The sequence below is a fragment of the Mesoplodon densirostris genome, chromosome 19, assembly GCF_025265405.1.
Source record: "Mesoplodon densirostris isolate mMesDen1 chromosome 19, mMesDen1 primary haplotype, whole genome shotgun sequence".
In the NCBI taxonomy this organism is placed as follows: domain Eukaryota; kingdom Metazoa; phylum Chordata; class Mammalia; order Artiodactyla; family Ziphiidae; genus Mesoplodon; species Mesoplodon densirostris.
This window is the reverse complement of record NC_082679.1, coordinates 48,575,701-48,595,062: the sequence shown is the minus strand read 5'-3', so window position 1 is coordinate 48,595,062 and position 19,362 is coordinate 48,575,701. Positions and strand designations below refer to the sequence as shown.

Here is a 19,362-nt window from a genome sequence, read left to right as displayed (position 1 = left end):
TTTTTTTTAAAGTGAGGTCTAGGAACCCCCTGGCGATCCAGTGGTTAGGACTCAGCACTTTCACTGCTGTGGCCTGGGTTCAATCCCCGGTTGGGGAACTAAGATCCCACAGACTGCACAGTGTGGCCAAAAAAAAAAAAAAAAAAGTGTGTTCCAACTCATTTGGGGGGGATAAGTAATAATGCCCCTTGAAATACTTTTAGATGTAACAAAATGAGAGCTTGAGCTAAGCATTTTAGGGAGAAGATTCAAATCAAGTATGGGACAGCAATGAAACAAAGTAGAGAAGAGAAAAAACACTGGGAAAAATAAGCAAGAAAGACCCTTAGAGTTTCTATCATATGTCATACATATTCTTCCCCATGAGACGTTCATGGGAACAGGGTTTCAAGATCAAAGCTAAGAAATGTGACATTCATGAACTAAAAACTAGTTTCAGATAAAAGGGAAAGAACAGAGCTTCATGTGCCACTCCTCATTGCTTGCATTACCACCTTAACCATCCCCGCCCCACCCATCCCCACCCAGTCCATGGAAAAATGTCTTCCACAAGATCAGTCCCTGGTGCCAAAAAGGCTGGGGACCACTGGTTAAAACATATTTTAAAAATCCCTTCAACTAACAGTGAAAAACTTGCAACAAAGAAAATCTTAATCCCAGATGGCTTTGCTAATGAATTCTACCAAATATTTAAAGAAGAATCAATGCCAATTCTTTATAAAGTCTTCCAAAAAAACAGAAGAGGTGGGAATACCTCCCAACTCTTTCTATGAGGCCAGTAATATCCTAACACCCAATCCAAAGACATTTCAAGAAAAAAAACTACAGACCAATATCATGTATAAATATAAGACATGAAAATCCTCATCAAATTATTAGCAAATTGAATCCAGCATGACCAAATAAGATTTATCTCAGAAGTGCAAGGTTGGTTTAATGTCCAAAAATCAATATTGTAATTGGTTTATAAATTAATTTGATTAAAAAATATTTTTAAATTGACTGATTTATAAATTGATAAGTAAAACCATATAAATAGACTAAAGGACAGAACCCACATGATCACTGTAATAGACATGGAAAAACATTTTAACAAATCCAAAATCTTTCCATGATGAAAATACTCAACAAACATGGAATAGAAGGGAACTTCCTCACCTGGATACAGTGTATCTATAAAAAAAAAACCCCATAGCTAACATCATACTTAGTGGTAAAAGATTGAATGTTTTCCCCCTAAGAACAGGAAAAAGACAAGGATGCCTGCTTACACTACTTCTATTAAAAATTGTACTGCGGACTTCCCTGGTGGTGCAGTGGTTAAGAATTTGCCTGCCAATGCAGGGAAATGTGATCGAGGCCTGGTCCAGGAAGATCCCACATGCCGTGGAGCAACTAAGCCTGTGTGCCACAACTATTGAGCTTGCACTCTAGAGCCCGCGAGCCACAACTACTGAAGTCTGTGCGCCTCGAGTCTGTGCTCCGCAGTAAGAGAAGCCACTGCAATGAGAAGCATGCGCATCGCAACAGAGAGTAGCTCCCACTCGCCACAACTAGAGAAAGCCCAAGAGCAGTAACTAAGACCCAATGCAGCCAAAAATAAATTGAAAAAAAAAAATTGTACTGGAGGGAATTCTGTGGCAGTCCAGTGGTTAGGACTCAGCACTTTCACTGCTGTGGCCTGGGCTCAATCCCTGGTGGGGAACTAAGATCCTGCAAGCTGCACAGCACAGTCAAAAAGATACAAACATACACACATAAATAAATAAATAAGTAAATAAGTAAATAAATAAATAAATACTGTACTGTAGAGTCTGGCCAGAGCAATTAGGCAAGAAAATGAAATAAAAGGCACCTAGAATGGAAAGGAAGTGGTAAAAACTACCTCTTGTTTGCAGATGACATGATCTTGTACATAGAAAGTCCCAAGGAATCTACTAAAAACCTATTAGAATAATAAACAAGTTGAGCAAGATGGTAGGATATAAGATCAAGATATAAAAATCAATGTATTGATGGAATACACTAGCAATGAACAATACAAAAAGAAAATTAAGAAAACAATTCATTTACAATAGCATTAAAATTTAATGCTACTTAAGAATAAATTTAACAAAAGAAGTATAAAACTTGTACTCTGAAAACTACAAAACATTGCTGAGAGAAATAAAAGAAAACCTAAATAAAAAGATATCCTGTATCATGGATCGGAAGACAATATTTTTAAGATGGCAATACTCCCTAGATTGATCTACAGATTCAATGCAATGCCCATCAGAATTTCGTCTTTTCTTGTTTGTTTGTTTGCAGAAATTGACAAACTGACCCTAAAATCCATAGGTAAATACCAGGGATTCTGAATTGCCAAAATAATCTTGAAAAAGAACAAAGTTAGAGGACTCATGCTTCTGATTTCAAAACTTACCACTAAACTATAAAATTGGGAGTCCAGAAATAAACCCTCACATATATGATCAACTGATTTTTGACAAGGATGTCAAGGGACTTCAACGGAGAAAGAAGTCTTTTCAATAAGTGGTACTGTGATAATTGGATTTTCACATGCAAAAGAATAAAGTTTGACCACTACTTCACACCATATACAAAAACTGACTGCATTTGGATAAAAGATGAAATGTAGAGCTAAAACTATAAAACTTTTAGAAGAGAACACAGGATTAAGTCTTTGTGACATTGGATTAGGGAAAGCCTTCTTAGATATAACACAAAAAATGCAAGCGATATAGGCTGATAAATTGGACTTCATCAAAATTAAAAACTTCTGTGCTTCATATGACACTATCAAGAAAGTGAAAAGAGGGACTCCCCTGGTGGCGCAGTGGTTAAGAATCCTCCTGCCAGTGCAGGGGACATGGGTTTGTGCCCTGGTCTGGGAAGATCCCACATGCTGCAGAGCAACTAAGCCCGAGCTCCACAACTGCTGAGCCTGCGCTCTAGAGCCCGTGAGCCACAACTACTGAGCCTACGTGCCACAACTACTGAGTCCACGTGCCACAACTAGTGAAGCCTGCTCGCCTACAGCCCGTGCTCTGCTACAAGAGAAGCCACCGCAATGAGAAGTCCGTGCACCGCTCGCCACTAGAGAAAGCCCACGCACAGCAACGAAGACCCAACACAGTCAAAAAAACAAAAAAATCATATGTTCACACAAAAAGTTGTACCTGAGTGTTATAGCAGCATTATTCATAAGTCTAGTCAAAAAAGTGGAAATAACTCAAACGGCCATCAACTGATGAATGTGCTATATCCATACGACAGAATATCATTAAGCCTTGAAAAGGAATGAAGTTATGACACGTGCTCCAACCTGGATAAACCTTGAAAACATTACACAAAGTGAAAGAAGTCAGACATAAAGGGCTATGTAACATGATTCCACATATATGTAATGTTCAGAATAGGCCAAATCTATAGAGCCAGAAAGTAGATTTGTGGTTGCTTAGGCCTGGGGGAGGGGAAAATGAAGAGTGACTACTAACGGGTAAGGAGTTTCTTTTTGGGGTGATGAAAATGTCCTAATATTGATTGTGTAACTCTGTGACTTATTAAAAAACATTAAACTTCATACTTTAAATGGGTGAACTGTATGCTTTGTGACTTATATCACAATAAAGCTGCTAAAAAAGTAACAGTGGGGCTTCCCTAGTGGCGCAGTGGTTGAGAGTCCGCCTGCCGATGCAGGGGACGCAGGTTCGTGCCCTGGTCCGGGAGGATCCCACATGCCGCGGAGCGGCTAGGCCCGTGAGCCATGGCCACTGAGCCTGCGCGTCTGGAGCCTGTGCTCCGCAACGGGAGAGGCCACAACGGTGAGAGGCCCCCGCGTACCGCAAAAAAAAAAAAAAAAAGTAACAGTGAAGTATACATATGGAAAAAAGAAGAGAAAGCAGTTCTCTTTAAAGTCATTAAACTATTCAACACGTTGTTTCATGACAACCATTTAACATAGTTTAATTTATTCACTTCTTCCAAAAATATTTTCCCTATTTTTAACAAGTTCGAAGTAGATCAGTATAACAGAACACACTACCTCACTATAAGGAATCACTCAGCAGATAATGTTTTCCACATAGGATTTTTAAAAACTTGGGTGAGAAATGTATACCAAAGAGAAATAAATAAAATGGCTTGTTCTTAGCTTCACTGTAGGCTGTATACCTGTAATATTTTTCTACAAATTTGCTGGTTCCTTCCTTTACTCCTCTAGCAGTAACCCGAGCAAGATGACATCTAAGAGTAAATGGATGCTCCTTCACATTTCCTTCCATTGCCAGGGAGTCACTACTGGTTCAGATAAAAGACAAGCGTGTGTCTCTCAAGGAAAAGGCAGTTTCTTCTGATCTACCAACTGTTTTAGCCAAGTTAATTACTATAGTTCTTAGCCCTGGCTCTATACTAGAATCACCTGATCCACAGCTTTTAAATATTACTGATGTCTGGCTCCCATCCTCAAACATTCAGATTTAACTGGTCTAGGGTGGGGCCCAGTCAACCTTATTTTACTAAAAGTTCTCCAGATGATTCAAATGTGTAGCCACAGTTGAGAAGCACAAAGCTAATGGTTTGCCAACTTTTTGGTCTTCAACAAAGGAGGACCCTTTGTTGAGGACCCTTCAACACTCTTAAAAAATGAGGGGGCTTCCCTGGTGGCACAGTGGTTAGGAATCTTCCTGCCAATGCAGGAGACACGGGTTCAAGCCCTGGTCCGGGAAAATCCCATATGCCGCGGAGCAACTAAGCCCATGCACCACAACTACTGAGCCTGTGCTCTAGAGCCCGCGAGCCACAACTGCGGAGCCCGTGTGCCACAACTACTGAAGCCCGTGCACCTAGAGCCCATGCTCCCAACAAGAGAAGCCACCGCAATGAGAAGCCCTCGCTCCGCAATGAAGAGTAGCCCCTGCTCGCCGCAACTGGAGAAAGCCCACGCTTAGCAACAAAGACCCAACGCAGCCAAAAATAAAAATAAATAAAATAAAATAAATTTATTTTTAAAAAAGTGTTTAAAAACTACTGAGTACTCCAAAACACTTTTCTTCATATGGATTATATTTATTAATATTTACTATAATGAGAAATTAAAACTGAGAAATTTTTGGGCTTCCCTGGTGGCGCAGTGGTTGAGAGTCCGCCTGCCGATGTAGGGGACACGGGTTCGTGCCCCGGTCCGGGAAGATCCCACGTGCCGCAGAGCGGCTGGGCCCGTGAGCTATGGCCGCTGAGCCTGCGCGTCCGGAGCCTGTGCTCCGCAACAGGAGAAGCCACAACAGTGAGAAGCCCGTGTACCGCAAAAAAAAAAAAAAAAAGGAGAAATTTTAAACATTAATTCATTTAAAAATAAAAAATAACTGCTTAGATGTTAATATAAACAACTTATTTTTATTAAAATAATATTTTCCCAAACAACAACAAAACATTAATGTGAAGAGTAGCATTGTTTTAAATTTTTTGCAAATCTCTTTAATATCCAGCTTAATAAAAGAGAGCTGAATTCTTATATGTGCTTCTGCATTCTGCTGTAGTATGCAGTTTAAGTATGCCAAGCTTCACACAGCTAGGCAGTTGGACAAGGAAGGAGTATTTAATAGCCTTTTCAGATAATTGTGGTTATCTTTCTGTCTACCAAACCAAAACTCAACAAGTGGATTCTTAAAGGTTAGTTGCAATGTAGGATCTGAAAACTTATCAATAAAGTTTTCATATCCTGTTACATTAAAAATCCTTTGGTCTCTCTTGCAGCTTGAATAGATCTTTCTTACCCTTGCATGATTTTGTAGCATCATGTATTGGTCATTTGGAATATATTTTTTCATTGAGTTATGCACATTTTCCAAATGTTAAAAGCATTTTATTATATCAAAAAGTCACATTTGCTAGTATCACCAATGATCTCATCAGACAAGTCTTTAAGTATTGGGAAGCTATCAAACTCAGAGACAGATACTAGTTTTCCAGAATTCTAATTTTTGTTTGAAAGCTAGAAATTTATAATTGTTAACAAATACCATCAGTGTTTTCCTTAAATGACAAATTCATTTTGGTTATTTTAGGAAAAAAAATGTCTGACAAATACCCAAGTCTGACCAGCCACAGTTTGCCAGCCAGTTGTTTTTTCAAGTGAAAAATGGTGTTGCATGAAAAACCCCGCTAGTTCAGCTTGCAACTCAACCACACATGCTTTCCTCTGCAGCAGCTCTCATACCTCAGTATGCAGCAGAAGTGGACTCTGAGCACTTCCCACTTCATCTCACAGATTATTAACAAGATGAATACTCAAGGGTTGAGACTAAATAAAACTAGTAATTTTTACTGCTTCAACAAAGACATTTTGAGGTTAAACTGGCATGTTTTCTCCCTGCAAGTCCATAAAGTTTGGTGCCAACTGCCTTGATTCATGCTAAGGTACCAGCAATTTTACCAACCCTCAGTGCAAATGTCAACAATGAAAAAAGCAAACAACATCTTAGTATTACTGTGAAAATAGTTTTGAACTTACAGACCCCCTGAAGAAGGAATCCCCAGAGGTCCATGAAAGTATAATTTGAGAACCACCTCCCTGGGCTGATCCCTGTAGAACCAACATGCCAATTACTCATTAGCTATCTCAGCAAGAGTTAAGTAAGTTTCAAAACTACTCCACATATGATCCAAGTAAGACAAAGTATGAGGAAAGTGACAGGGTGTATTCTACCATATTCAGTTTGATTGCTAATCCCAAATCAGACATTAAAAAATATAAAGTCCAGGAGAATTTTTCCTACAGATTTGATTATGAAATATTTGGAAGAGGGAATCTAATTCAAACCATCTGCTGGACTCTTGCTGCACAGCAGTTGGTTAGAACACACTGCCAAAAGGTCCCCTTAGTGGGGAGGCCAGATGAGCTCATGCAAAGGCGTTTCAGCAGCTTTTGCCCCATTAAGTCCCATAAGCACAACACCGCTCGATTTTCCACATCATAAAGTAGCCACACTTTCTCTGGATTGTTTTCTTTTCCAGTCAAAGAAAGATTATAGGAAAAGACTACATAATTCACATCCTGCAAAATCCACGGAACCTATATCTATTTTTCTACCTGTATCCTGTACCTGGTTTTAACCTCAAGAAATGTATAAAATAAAAATAAAATAAAAATCCTCTTCATTTATCACTTTCATGTTTTTACTTAATTCCTCAACCATCCTGAAATATCAGCTATTAAGTAAACACACACACACACACTTTTGGTTTCCAAGAATCTATAAATGTGCAAGCCAATACAAATGGTTAACTCATGTTAAATTATATCACCCTAACAGTGTTCTTTGATTTTTAAAATTTATTTTATTTATTTATTTTTGGCTGTGTTGGGTCTTCATTGCTGGGCGCAGGCTTTCTCTAATTGTGGCAAGTGGGCGCTACTCTTCGCTGAGGTGCGCAGGCTCCTCATTGCGGTGGACTTCTCTTGTTGCGGAGTACAGGCTCTATGTGCACGGGCTTCAATAGCTGTGGCACGTGGGTTCAGTAGTTGTGGCCCATGGGCTCTAGAGTGCAGGCTCAGTAGTTGTGGCACACGGGCTTAGTTGCTCTGCAGCATGTGGGATCTTCCTGGACAAGGGCTCGAACCCTTGTCCCCTGCATTGGCAGGTGGATTCTTAACCACTGCGTCACCAGGGAAGCCCTTCTTTGATTTTTTTTTAAATTTACTTATTTTATTTATTTATTTTTGGCTGCACTGGGTCTTCGTTGCTGCGCGCGGGCTTACTATAGTTGCAGTGAGCGGTGGCTTCTCTTGTTGTGGAGCACGGGCTCTAGAGCACAGGCTCAGTAGTTGTGGCACACAGGCTTAGTTGCTCTGCAGCATGTGGGATCTTCGTGGACCAGGGCTCAAACCCATGTCCCCTGCACTGGCAGGTGGATTCTTAACCACTGTACCACCAGGGAAGTTCCCTTCTTTGATTTTTGAACTGCAATTAATTCTTAATTTATCAGAGACTATCTACCTTTGCTATTGGACCATCAAAGTCCTTAATCTTTTCCTTCTCTATATGTTTATGTTACCCTTGTGTGTGTGTATGTCTCATCCACTCATAAGAACATGTTCCAAAGTATTAGAATTAGTGAAAGTGAACATTCAGCCCTTTCGCATTACTCATATGTATCTCAAACTGCCTCTTTCCTCCACACTAAAAAGACATAAGCACACCACTTTCTGGCTTTGCCTCTCTCTACTGCATACCTTCTGGTCTGGGTTCCTCCTCTGGTCTCTTTCAGTGGTGATACTCTAACCCCTCTGGGAGGGAGAGGATGATTAAACCCCCTTAATTCTATCAAGAAGTGACTTCAACCAATTCCATCTGGCCGACACAGCCACATGGAAAAACTAAACCTCTCATCTGCCTGTCACCTTCGCTCCTAATCCACCAGTACTTCCTGAGCAAGGAGTGAAGAATCCTTGCTGTTTCATTAATTAATTAAACGTATTAAGAGGGACTTCCCTGGTGGTGCAATGGTTAAGAATTTGCCTGCCAATGCAGGGGAAAAGGGTTCGAGCCCTGGTCCAGGAAGATCCCACATGTCGCAGAGCAACTAAACCCATGAGCTACAACTATTGAGCCTGGACTCTAGAGCCCTTGAGCCACAACTACTGAGCCCATGTGCCACAACTACTAAAGCCCGCATACCTAGAGCCCGTGCTCCGCAACAAGAGAAGCCACCACAATGAGAAGCCCGCGCACCGCAACGAAGAGTAGCCTCCACTCGCCGCAGCTAGAGAAAGCCCATGCGCCGCAAAGAAGACCCAATGCAGCCAATAAATAATAAAAAACAAAAACAAAAACAAATATATATCTGAATTCCTCACATTTAATATGAAACTTTCACTACTCGTAAAAACTGTTGATTTAGAGCTAAGCTCTTCTTTTAACAATGTCAAAAAACCAATTATACTTTTACACAAATTCTTCCTTGACATATTTTCACTTAATAATAAATAATTATTATAATTAAAGAAGCTAACACTTACTTGAGCACCTACAATGTGTCAAGTACCACTGTAAGCATTTTAAAAGTATTGACTCATTTAATACTTACACCCCCTCTATCTCATTAGGGTCCACTTAACAAATGAAAAATCTGCGGCACAGGAAGATTAAGTAACAATGCTCCCAATCACCTAATATAAGTAGCTATTAGGAACTCAAACTCAGTTTAAGGATTGGTCTTATTCCCTTCTATTAAATCTTGTTGGCTTTTGGGGTTTGTTTTATTTATAACAGCTTTACTGAGATATAATTCACACACCATATATTTTACCACTTAAAAGCGTATATAGAGCTTCCCTGGTGGCGCAGTGGTTGGGAGTCCGCCTGCCGATGCAGGGAACATGGGTTCCGTGCCCCGGTCCAGGAAGATCCCACATGCCGTGGAGCGGCTGGGCCCGTGAGCCATGGCCGCTGGGCCTGCGCGTCCAGAGCCTGTGCTCCGCAATGGGAGAGGCCACAACAGTGAGAGGCCCGCGTACCGCAAAAAAAAAAAACCAGTGTATATAGTTCAATGGACTTTAGTACAATGAGAGTTTTGCAACCATCAGCACAATATTAGAACATTTTCATTACCCTAAAAAGAATCCCTATACCCACTAGCAGTCACTCCCCATTTCTCCCAACTCCCTCCCCGCCTCCCGCCAAAACAACCCCTGGCAACAACTAATCTACTTTCTGTCTGTATAGATTTGCCTATATGGACATTTCATATAAATGGAATCATACAATATGTGGTCTTTTGCATCTGGCTCCTTTCACTTAGTATAATGTTTTCAAGGTTCATCCATGCTGCAGTGTGTATCAGAACATTTTTTTTATTGCTGAATAATATTCCATTGTATGGATATGCCACATTTTGTTTATCTGTTCATCAGCTGATGGACACTTGGATTGTTTCCACTGTTTAGGTGTCATGAATGATGCTGTTATGAACTTCCATGTATAAATTTTTGTGTGGACATTTTTCATTTCTCTTGGATATACAACCTAGGAGTGGAATTGCTGGGTCATACGGTGACTCTAGGTTTATCCTTTTCAGGAACTTTCAGATTTTTCCACATCAACTGCACCATTTTACACTCCCACCAGTAGTGTATGAGGTTCTATTTTCTCCTACATCCTAGTCTACTCTTGCATACTATCTTTTTAATTATAGCCATCCTAGTGGGTGGGAAGTGATAGCTCATTGTGGTTTCAATTTCCAAGTCCCTGATGGCTAATTATGCCGAGCACCTTTTCATGTGCTTATCGGCCGTTTGCATATCTTCTTTGAACAAACATCTACTCAGATCCTTTTCCCATTTTTTAATTGGGTAATTTATCTTTTTATTATTGAGTTGTAAGAGTTCTTTATATTTTCTAGATACAAGTCCCAGATTAGATATGTGATTTGCAAATATTTTCTCCCATTCTGTGGGTTTTTTCACTTGCTTAATGGTGACATATGAAGCAAAAAAGTTTTTAACTTTGGTGAAGTCCAATTTATTTATTTATTCTCTTGTTGATTGTGCTTTGGTGTTGCATCTAAGAAGGCTCTGCCTAAGCCAAGATCATTAAGATCTACTCCTGTATTTTTTTTTCTAAGAGTTTTAAATCTTATTTATATCTTTTCCTTAGTTGCAAATTAATACCACACTGAGAGTACCCACACAACCACCCCATTTCCTTATTTAGTACCAAAGAACCTTGGTCGTCTAGGTCCAGTCTAGTCAATGTCCAGAAATGATTTGTTTATGAGATTGTAATTTCTATATTGAACAAAGTCTCATCGAGGGGATGTCATAGGTTTCTGCTCCATCCTTCCAGTAACACCCAGTTAAGGAAACGTCTAAGGATATAGCTACCCTCCTTGCATTCTATGATCAAAACTAGAGCATAGGGCCTCCCTGGTGGCGCAAGTGGTTGAGAGTCCGCCTGCCGATGCAGGGGATACGGGTTCGTGCCCCGGTCTGGGAGGATCCCATATGCCGCGGAGCGGCTGGGCCCGTGAGCCATGGCCGCTGGGCCTGCGCATCCGGAGCCTGTGCTCCGCAACGGAAGAGGCCACAACAGTGAGAGGCCCTCGTACCGCAAAAAAAAAAAAAAAACACTAGAGCATAAGCCTCTTCCATAAAATTTAAGCTTAAGAGATCTGGACAGTCATATTCATAAGCTCTAACTCTTTAGAAAATATAAATTTAATTGCTCTAATTATATCTACTGAGACATGTCTACATGTTTTGTTACAATTCCTGTCATGTTCCCAATATAACTAAGACAGAAAAACTGTAATTTAAGTAACAGAATTTATTTCAACTAAGATTTATTGAAGGCCTACTCTACATGAAGCATTATGGGAAATGCTGAGCTAAGTCATAGTTTTTGACCTCAAGGAGGTTATAATTTAGTGAGAATTTTTAAAATAAATAAATAAAACCAGAGAAACTGATGGTTAAGTTCAGTCTTTCTGAAGGACCATTATGTCCTGAAGGAATTAATGAGGGTACACTTCCCTAACTTTGAGGCTCAATAAATCCTTTATCTCTATTCTGTGATCTAACGGCTCCAGCTCTAAACTACACAGAAACTCCTGAAAAGCTATGTGAAAATTATATTTTTATAAAAAGAGTGATATATGTAAGGGAACTTGGCAAATTGAAGGAAATCCTACATAACATAGAAGCCTTCCTGGAATAGAAGAATACTCTGCCTCACATGACTCTCTGTCTGCTGAAAGCAGGAGCCCCCATACTGTTGCCCATGGGACATACCAGATGGCTCCACCATTTAGCCTTTCTGACTACCAAGTATTTTCTGTGGGGCTCCTTTTTTTTTTTTTTTTTGCGGTACGCGGGCCTCTCACTGTTGTGGCCCCTCCCGTTGCGGAGCACAGGCTCCGGATGCGCAGGCTCAGCGGCCATGGCTCACGGGCCTAGCCGCTCCGCGGCATGTGGGATCTTCCCGGACCGGGGCTTGAACCTCTGTCCCCTGCATCGGCAGGCGGACTCTCAACCACTGCGCCACCAGGGAAGCCCGGGGTTCCCTTTTAATGTGTAGTTTTTGAGCTAGATCAAAACCTGATTCTATTTTAAGCCCAAATAACACCGAATGTGAACATGTTTTCTAGTTTCACACTAGATAACTACTTTCTAGTAATTTCTTAAGACATCTTGGTTCCCAAATCTACATTTCTCTATTCTTTTCCCTTCCAACTCCCCACATTGGACATGCTAGAAACATCCTGTTGCTTCAGGTCAAATAAATGTTTACTTGATGGAATCAAAATTATGTACTCTTATACTAGAAAGAGAAGTTGAAGAACGTTTTGGCTGAGTTGTGTGGTTTATCCACGGTACCACAGTCTTGTTTAAATGATTTCATCACTCAGTCAAAATGCTGCCACTATTTCAGTGGTTTTCTAGTCACAGTCAATAAAGTAAAGGAAAAAAAAAACCCACTATTTACTTATCTTCATGACTAAGCAAGTCTTGAAAAGAGCAGTTAGGAAGCTGCTTCAACAACTTAAAAAATACACACAAAAATACTAGTGACAGAAACCATTTATTTTGAGCTAGGAGCTGCAAAATAATCAATAACATTGTGAAAGAAAAGTTTTTGTCTAAATCAACTACATCAGCTACTTAAATGTTATTTTAGCCACCTAAAAGATAATAGAATTCATTTTTAAGTTCTTTAGTAGATTTAGAGGAGGATAGACACTTTATTTTTTTGTCTTTAGTCTTACCTTGTGGCAACAAGAGGGTAGCTATGACACGGTGATGCCCAGGCATCCCTTGTCCACGGCATACAGTCATAAAGCAGCAAATCCTTCTCAGTCACAGCCATGAGGACAGGTCTCCACTGTTGTCTTCCACCATCTAGTTTTGCCTGTTACAGTGGTGAAATCCAGAAAGTAGAGCTAACTATAATGATATGTAACTGTAAAAGTTCCTTCAGCGATGGCCTAAGATAGTGGGTCTCTATTCTGTTTCCCCTTTCTAACAGATGTGAGGAAAAGGAAACATACCATCAGGTTCCTTCCCACTGGCAGGGATTCTCCACTGGGAGGTGTGAGGTGGATTGTGTAGTTTGATAAAGCTCTCCCTGAGTGAGTTACAGACATTTTTTAATGATATGACACAGTTTTATCCCTATTCCACAATAACTAATTATCGCCAATTCTAATTAAATACATAGTACTCTATTCAAAATGATAATAATTTTAATATGTCTGATGTGGGAGTAACATCTTCTAAGTACAGGATAGAAACTATTACCAAATGAGTCTGTATAATATAAACATCATTGTTTTTCAAATACTTTTGATCAAGACCTACAATAAGAAATACATTTTACATTGCAACTCAACACATACATATCAATACTGAATTTAAAAATTTCCAAAACAACACAATTCCTATACTTTGTGCAACGTACTCTGCTAATTTATATTTTATCTTTTTTCAACGCCGATATGACCAATTATGCTGTATTTTAGAAAACACTGATATAAACTATTTTCAAAGAGTTCCCCATTATAGTTCAGGAAGTTTATGTTTCAGTTTCAAGTGTACCATTGCATTTAATTGCATAAAACTCAGTTATCTCTATGATGGTTTAAAAATGTAGGAAAACAACCACTACTTATACATATTGTCAAGGATCCAAGACTAAAAAACAAAAGACTATGTTCAAGAAAAGCCCTGGTATCATCAAAATATTTGCCTTCATAAGATGAGACCTTTGAGCAGGGAACGCTTAACAGAGTATTTTAACCCTCATCTTTTCTGCTCACTATCACTGATGGCTTCAAGGTGAATTTAAACTGATGAATCACTTGTCTCTTACTTGTCTTCAGATCTGCTTTTTATTTGCTTTTCCTTAATGACTTCTGAAGGTAATTTGAACATGTCAGAGTACCTTAAGAATACATCTATAATCTGAAAAGTGACCTGAGTGGTTCAGTTCTGTGCTATAACATCTACCACTGGGACGCTTTTCTCCTAGCTAGAGCCATGAGCTGATTCCAGGAAGGGGAAATGAATTCCAGCCAGTGAAGTTACCCATGTTCGACCCTGTGCTGAAAGCACAAAATATATGACCCAACCCTAAGAATTCAAGCAAAGTATGGTAGAAATAATTAATACTTTCTTTACCAGTGAACCCAAGTTTTCTAAGACTCTATATTAGTCTAAAGTAATGTCTGGAGGGAGAGTATCAGCTGTAAAGAGGTTCTCTTGGATTCTTAAATTTGGGGGTCATAGATACCCTGAAGGGATTTCTAGTTTATGTGCACTATTAAGTCTTTGCCTCCGAGATTGTTATGGATAATATTTCATAGGGAAAATAATGTAAAAATGTATCTTCCCAAAGGGATAAAATGACTATCTGATTTTTTTAATTAATTTTTTTTGCTAAGTTATAAGAGAGATTTTGAACACTAGATCAGAGTATATGCATTTAGAAAACCTAAATTAAATGTATTTCTTACCAAAGAAGAGAAAGGAAAACTGCTAATGCCAATACAAGCAATATGCAATTTCAAGACAGATAACTTTTCTTTCAATTACCAGTTTTTAAAAAGTATTTATTCTTGGGACTTCCCTGGTGGCGCAGTGGTTAAGACTCCATGCTCCCAATGCAGGGGGCCTGGGTTCAATCCCTGGTCAGGGAGCTAGATCCCACGTGCATGCCACAACTAAGGAGCCCGTCTGCCGCAACTGACAGGGCACAACCAAATAAATTATTTTTTTTTTAAAAGTGTTTATTCTTTAGCTCTTTTGAGTCCTTAGTTTTTGGAGAATATCTTTTCCCTCTTCTACTTACCATTGGAGAAAAATGAAACCTCAGTTTAAGTCATTCTGTTTGCCTATTTGCCTTAACTTATAAGGATACAGTTTGCTTTCACTGGAATCAAAATGCCACCTGCTATATGTAGTATGTGTTTTTGGTTGTGGTATCAGTACAAGCAGCCTTGGGACTCCACTACTGAGGTGTTTTTTTTCCCCACTATCGAGTTTTTGGCCAGAGAAAAAAGGGATACTAAAGTTAGCGTTCTGGTTTGCTTGTGTTTCAATACCCACACATGCATACACCTGGCCAAACAATAGCCTTCTCCAAATTTTATTTTCTAATAACTAGAGTTGAATACCACTAAAGATGAAAAATTAATAATAGTTATTATTCATTCCCTAAATCTCTTCATCCCACAAATCTTTTTAAGAGGTGATGTACTTCTGCTATTTATGTATTTTATTATTACAACAGAAAACATAGAGCAAAAAATAAATTGTTCCACTAATCCTGATTTAGCATATATGTTCCTAATTTGAGTCTTTACACAGTTTGAGAATAACCAGGGACAAGGTAGGAACTGTGAAAACAAAGCTTTCTTTGGCTGTCTTGGCTTTTCTACCAACACTCAAATGCTTAAAAATACTTATTTCATAGGTAACGTATGTCCCCTCATTTGGTGGACTTAAAGAAGATTCCCTCTTAAGAATATAACCAACTAAAAGGTAAACTATCAGTCACATAAAAATCAGTATCAATAAAGATAGAAGTGCCTTGCACAGAACAGATTATCTATTGGTTACCAAACATCTGTAGCATAGGTTTTCCCTATTTTAAGCAAACTCAATTTATGACAATGTGAAATAACAAACAGATAAGTTAAGGAGAGATCACTTAAAGTTAAATAAATGATAACTATCTTTTCTTTACAACTGAAACAGTTTCATTCATATGCAAGCTTTTCAGGAAACACATCTATTGCTAAAATAAATGCTTACCTATTTTAAAAAGATTACATGATCTAAAATTATCCTGACCATTTTCATACTCAGAATTAAACAATCTTACCGTTAAAAAAGGCAACTCTTATCAGATACATAAGTTCATTATAATACCTCTGAGAAATGGTATCCAGTCTTGCTTGAACAACTTATTCTAAGTGTATTTGATTTGGGTAACCCAAACAACTACTTGGAAAAAGTAAAAATCATGAATAGTTTAGAAACAGCACTTTGGATTAGTTCCGTGATACTATTTTTAAAGAAGTTGAAACTTTTCGACTTGGTATTATTTTCCAACCCTGAGCTTGTGTTCTTGGACAGTATTTTATAATTAATGACTTGCTTGATTGCTTTTTGCATGTATATATGTAGACAAAGGAAAAAAATTAGTGAACATCTACTATTTACAAAGCATTAGGCTAAGTTCTCTGGGGGCTAAAGATCTGGGAAAAATGTGCTCCTATCTTCCAAGAGCTCACAACTGAGTGGAGGAAACACACACATAAATACAGTCCATAAAGGGCAGATTGTGATGAATTTGTGGCTTTATTTTTCTCCTTTCTACTTGTCTGTATGTAGCATAAACCAAATTAAGTTCACTTAAAAGGTCTGGCAACTCTCATACGTTGCTGGTGGGAATTTAAATTAGTTCAATCTTGATGGAAGGCAAATTTGGCAATATTTATCAAAATTACAAATGGATATACCTTTTGTGGTAGTTTAAACAGATGTCCACAAATTCTTTACCATTCTTCCCTTTAAGAGCCGGAGCCCTGGGGTACAGACTGGACTTAGTAACTCACTTCTAATGAAAAGAATAGAGAAGAGACTAGGTCATAAAAGGTACTGTGGCTTCCATCTTGTTCTCTCTGTCAGATCACTTGCTCTGACAAAAACCCACAGCCATGTCTCGAGGACACTCAGCCAATCTTGTGGAAAGGCCTGCAGAGCAAGGAACTGAGGACTGCTGCCAACAAGCAGTAAGAAACTGAGACCTCCTGCCAACAGCTATATAAACGAAACATGTTGGAAGTGGACCTGCCAACCCAGTCAAGCCCTCAGATGACTGCCACCCTTGCTGACAGCTTGACTGCAACTTCATGAAGCGTCCCAGGCCAGAACCAGGAAGCTAAACTGCTACCAGATTCCTGATCCTTAGAAACTGTGGGAGGTAAATGTTATTTCAAAGTCACTAACTCTTGGGGGTAATTTGTTTTATAGAGATAGATTACTAATATACCCTTTGAACCTGCGCTTCTGGGATTTATCCTACAGGTATAGAAATATCCCCTGTTCTATGAACTCTAACGATCAAAGCTCAGGAAATGATGTAAAACTCTGGATAAATCCCTTTCTAACCAAAGTTTTACTGCTCACTACTAGAAACTTAAGAACCAAATACATTCAGATAATGTGTGTTCCCTTGTTATCTGATCTATCTGAACTCAGATAATGGAACCAAAGAGTCTGGAAAGCACATGTGTGAAGGGACAAACTACAAGGTTATTCATTATAGCATTCTTTGTAATGGCAAAAGATTATGACAACAAAACTGGGGGGAGTGCTTATTTAACTACAGCTACACAATGGAAAACTATACAGTTGTAAAAAAGAATGCTCTCTGTGCTTTGATATGGAAAGATCTCCAGGATATATTGCTTAATGAAAGAAACCAGCAAGGTATAAAGTAGTGTGCATAATATGCCATCTTCTTTTATAAAAGAGAAAAAGAAGAATATATACTCATAATTGCTTTTATTTGCATAAAGAAACTCTCAAAAGACTCAGTAGAAAGGAATGAAAGTGATTACCTCCCTGGGCGCAAAAGGGTAGGTATTAGGCTGATGGGGGACCAAAAGGAGAGTAAGACAACACCTATTAACTTTTTATTCTGACCTTGGAACTATGTGAATGTATCACCTTTTTAAAATCATGAAGATTTCTAACATTGCTGAAAGCACAGAACAATTTACCACTCAATCGAGGTTTTCAACCAGCATATAAAATTATAGAAACAATGATAAACACAACTAAAAGACTAAAACTTTCAAAGTCGTAAATACTTATACCATGATTTTCATTAGTTTCTTCTGCTTAGTTATGCTAATTATGCCTCCTAGAAATCATCACAGTACTAATCCTGTGTTCTAATTTATTAGAATCATTATTTGGAATGTTCGTAAAATTTCACGGCTGAAAAAAAACTAAATCAGTGGAGTCCAAAATCCACTACACAATCACCTGGGGAGCCAAATGAGAGTTCCAGGCCCCACCATCGGTCTACCAAATGTGAACTCTTGATGGGGAACATGGGGAGCCAGACCTGGGAAACTGTATTTAAAACAAAACAACAACACAAAAGAACAAAACCTGTCTTGGGCTGATACTGATGCAATCCCTGCCCCCTTGCACATACAAAGGAACAAGGATGCAAAGATATGAAGGCACTTTTAAAAAGATCTAAAACCAGTGAAAAACAGAGCTAGCACTTGAACACTCATCTCTGAATCCCTATTCTGTCTCCTGTTTTCAACTCCCTCTGGCCCAGCTGACAGTGAAGGACCAGAAAGAAAAAGGATGTATTGTAACATCACGTAGAACTTTTAGTCTCCCTTTTGCCAAATTTGGATCTAAACTAACTTGGATTATATCCTTCCTTTCCCTTCACCCAACATCTACTTAGGTTTTCTTGTTTCTCTTCATTTTTCAGTCGTAGAAGACAACTATACATGTGTTTAATGGCTTGTAAAGTGTTTTGTATATTTTATAATTTTCCCAGACCAGGGGAGTAAGCCTGTTGTCCTTGAAACTGTCAATAGACTAGAACAGGAACTGGGAAACTATGACTTGTGGGCCAAATACAGCCCACTACCTCTTTTTGTAAATAAAGTTTTATTGAAACACAGTCACATCTATTCATGTTCATATTGTCTATGACTGTTTTCTTGCTATAATGGTAGAGTCAAGTAGTTGTAGCACTAATAGCCCTTTGCAGAAGAAGTTTGCTGATCCTATTCTAAAACCGTGAAAATTATCTTCAGTCATTAAGGATACAGATGTTACTAAGAACCCCTTTTTAGTTATGTTATGATGATAATGATCATGACAGTCAATTCTTCTGGTAGAGGTGATAATTAGCAACAAACAACTAAACACTAGGGGAGGAGAAACAAAAGACTAACAAAAGATCTGCAAGCTAGACATCCAGGGCCTGACTGCATGATAAACATTACCAACATACGAAATGGGGGAACCATCCTGGCTCTGAGTAGTAACCCGGTGAGACCCTGCCCTGCCTCCCAGCCTACCTGTTCTGCCAGCCAGGCAATGTGCTTAACCTCCTTGCTGCCTCCTGCTGTACTGGTTGCACCAAGCATGGCATTGAGTTCAGCCAACACCTGTGGGAGGAGAGCCATTATGTTGGTGTGGATAGCTACGAACCAGGAGTGTGCTGTGGCTGTATCCTTGCAACGTAGGATCAACGTGTTCCTGCTATCAGGAGAATGTAGCTCTATCAATCTGTGTGGAAAAAGAAAAAAAAAAGTGAG

General features: G+C 39.0%; 1 protein-coding gene across 1 annotated transcript in view; it reads right to left on the bottom strand.

Annotated features, from left to right (window-relative positions):
* Window positions 1-19,362, bottom strand: part of SNTB2 (syntrophin beta 2) — an 89,982-nt gene that overhangs the window by 18,466 nt on the left and 52,154 nt on the right. Inside the window, exons 3-4 of the mRNA XM_060083760.1 lie at window positions 19,123-19,333; window positions 12,766-12,908 (exon numbers count right to left, since the gene is read on the bottom strand). Coding sequence (XP_059939743.1) covers window positions 12,766-12,908; window positions 19,123-19,333 — 354 coding nt within the window. The remainder of the gene's footprint in view (window positions 1-12,765; window positions 12,909-19,122; window positions 19,334-19,362) is intronic.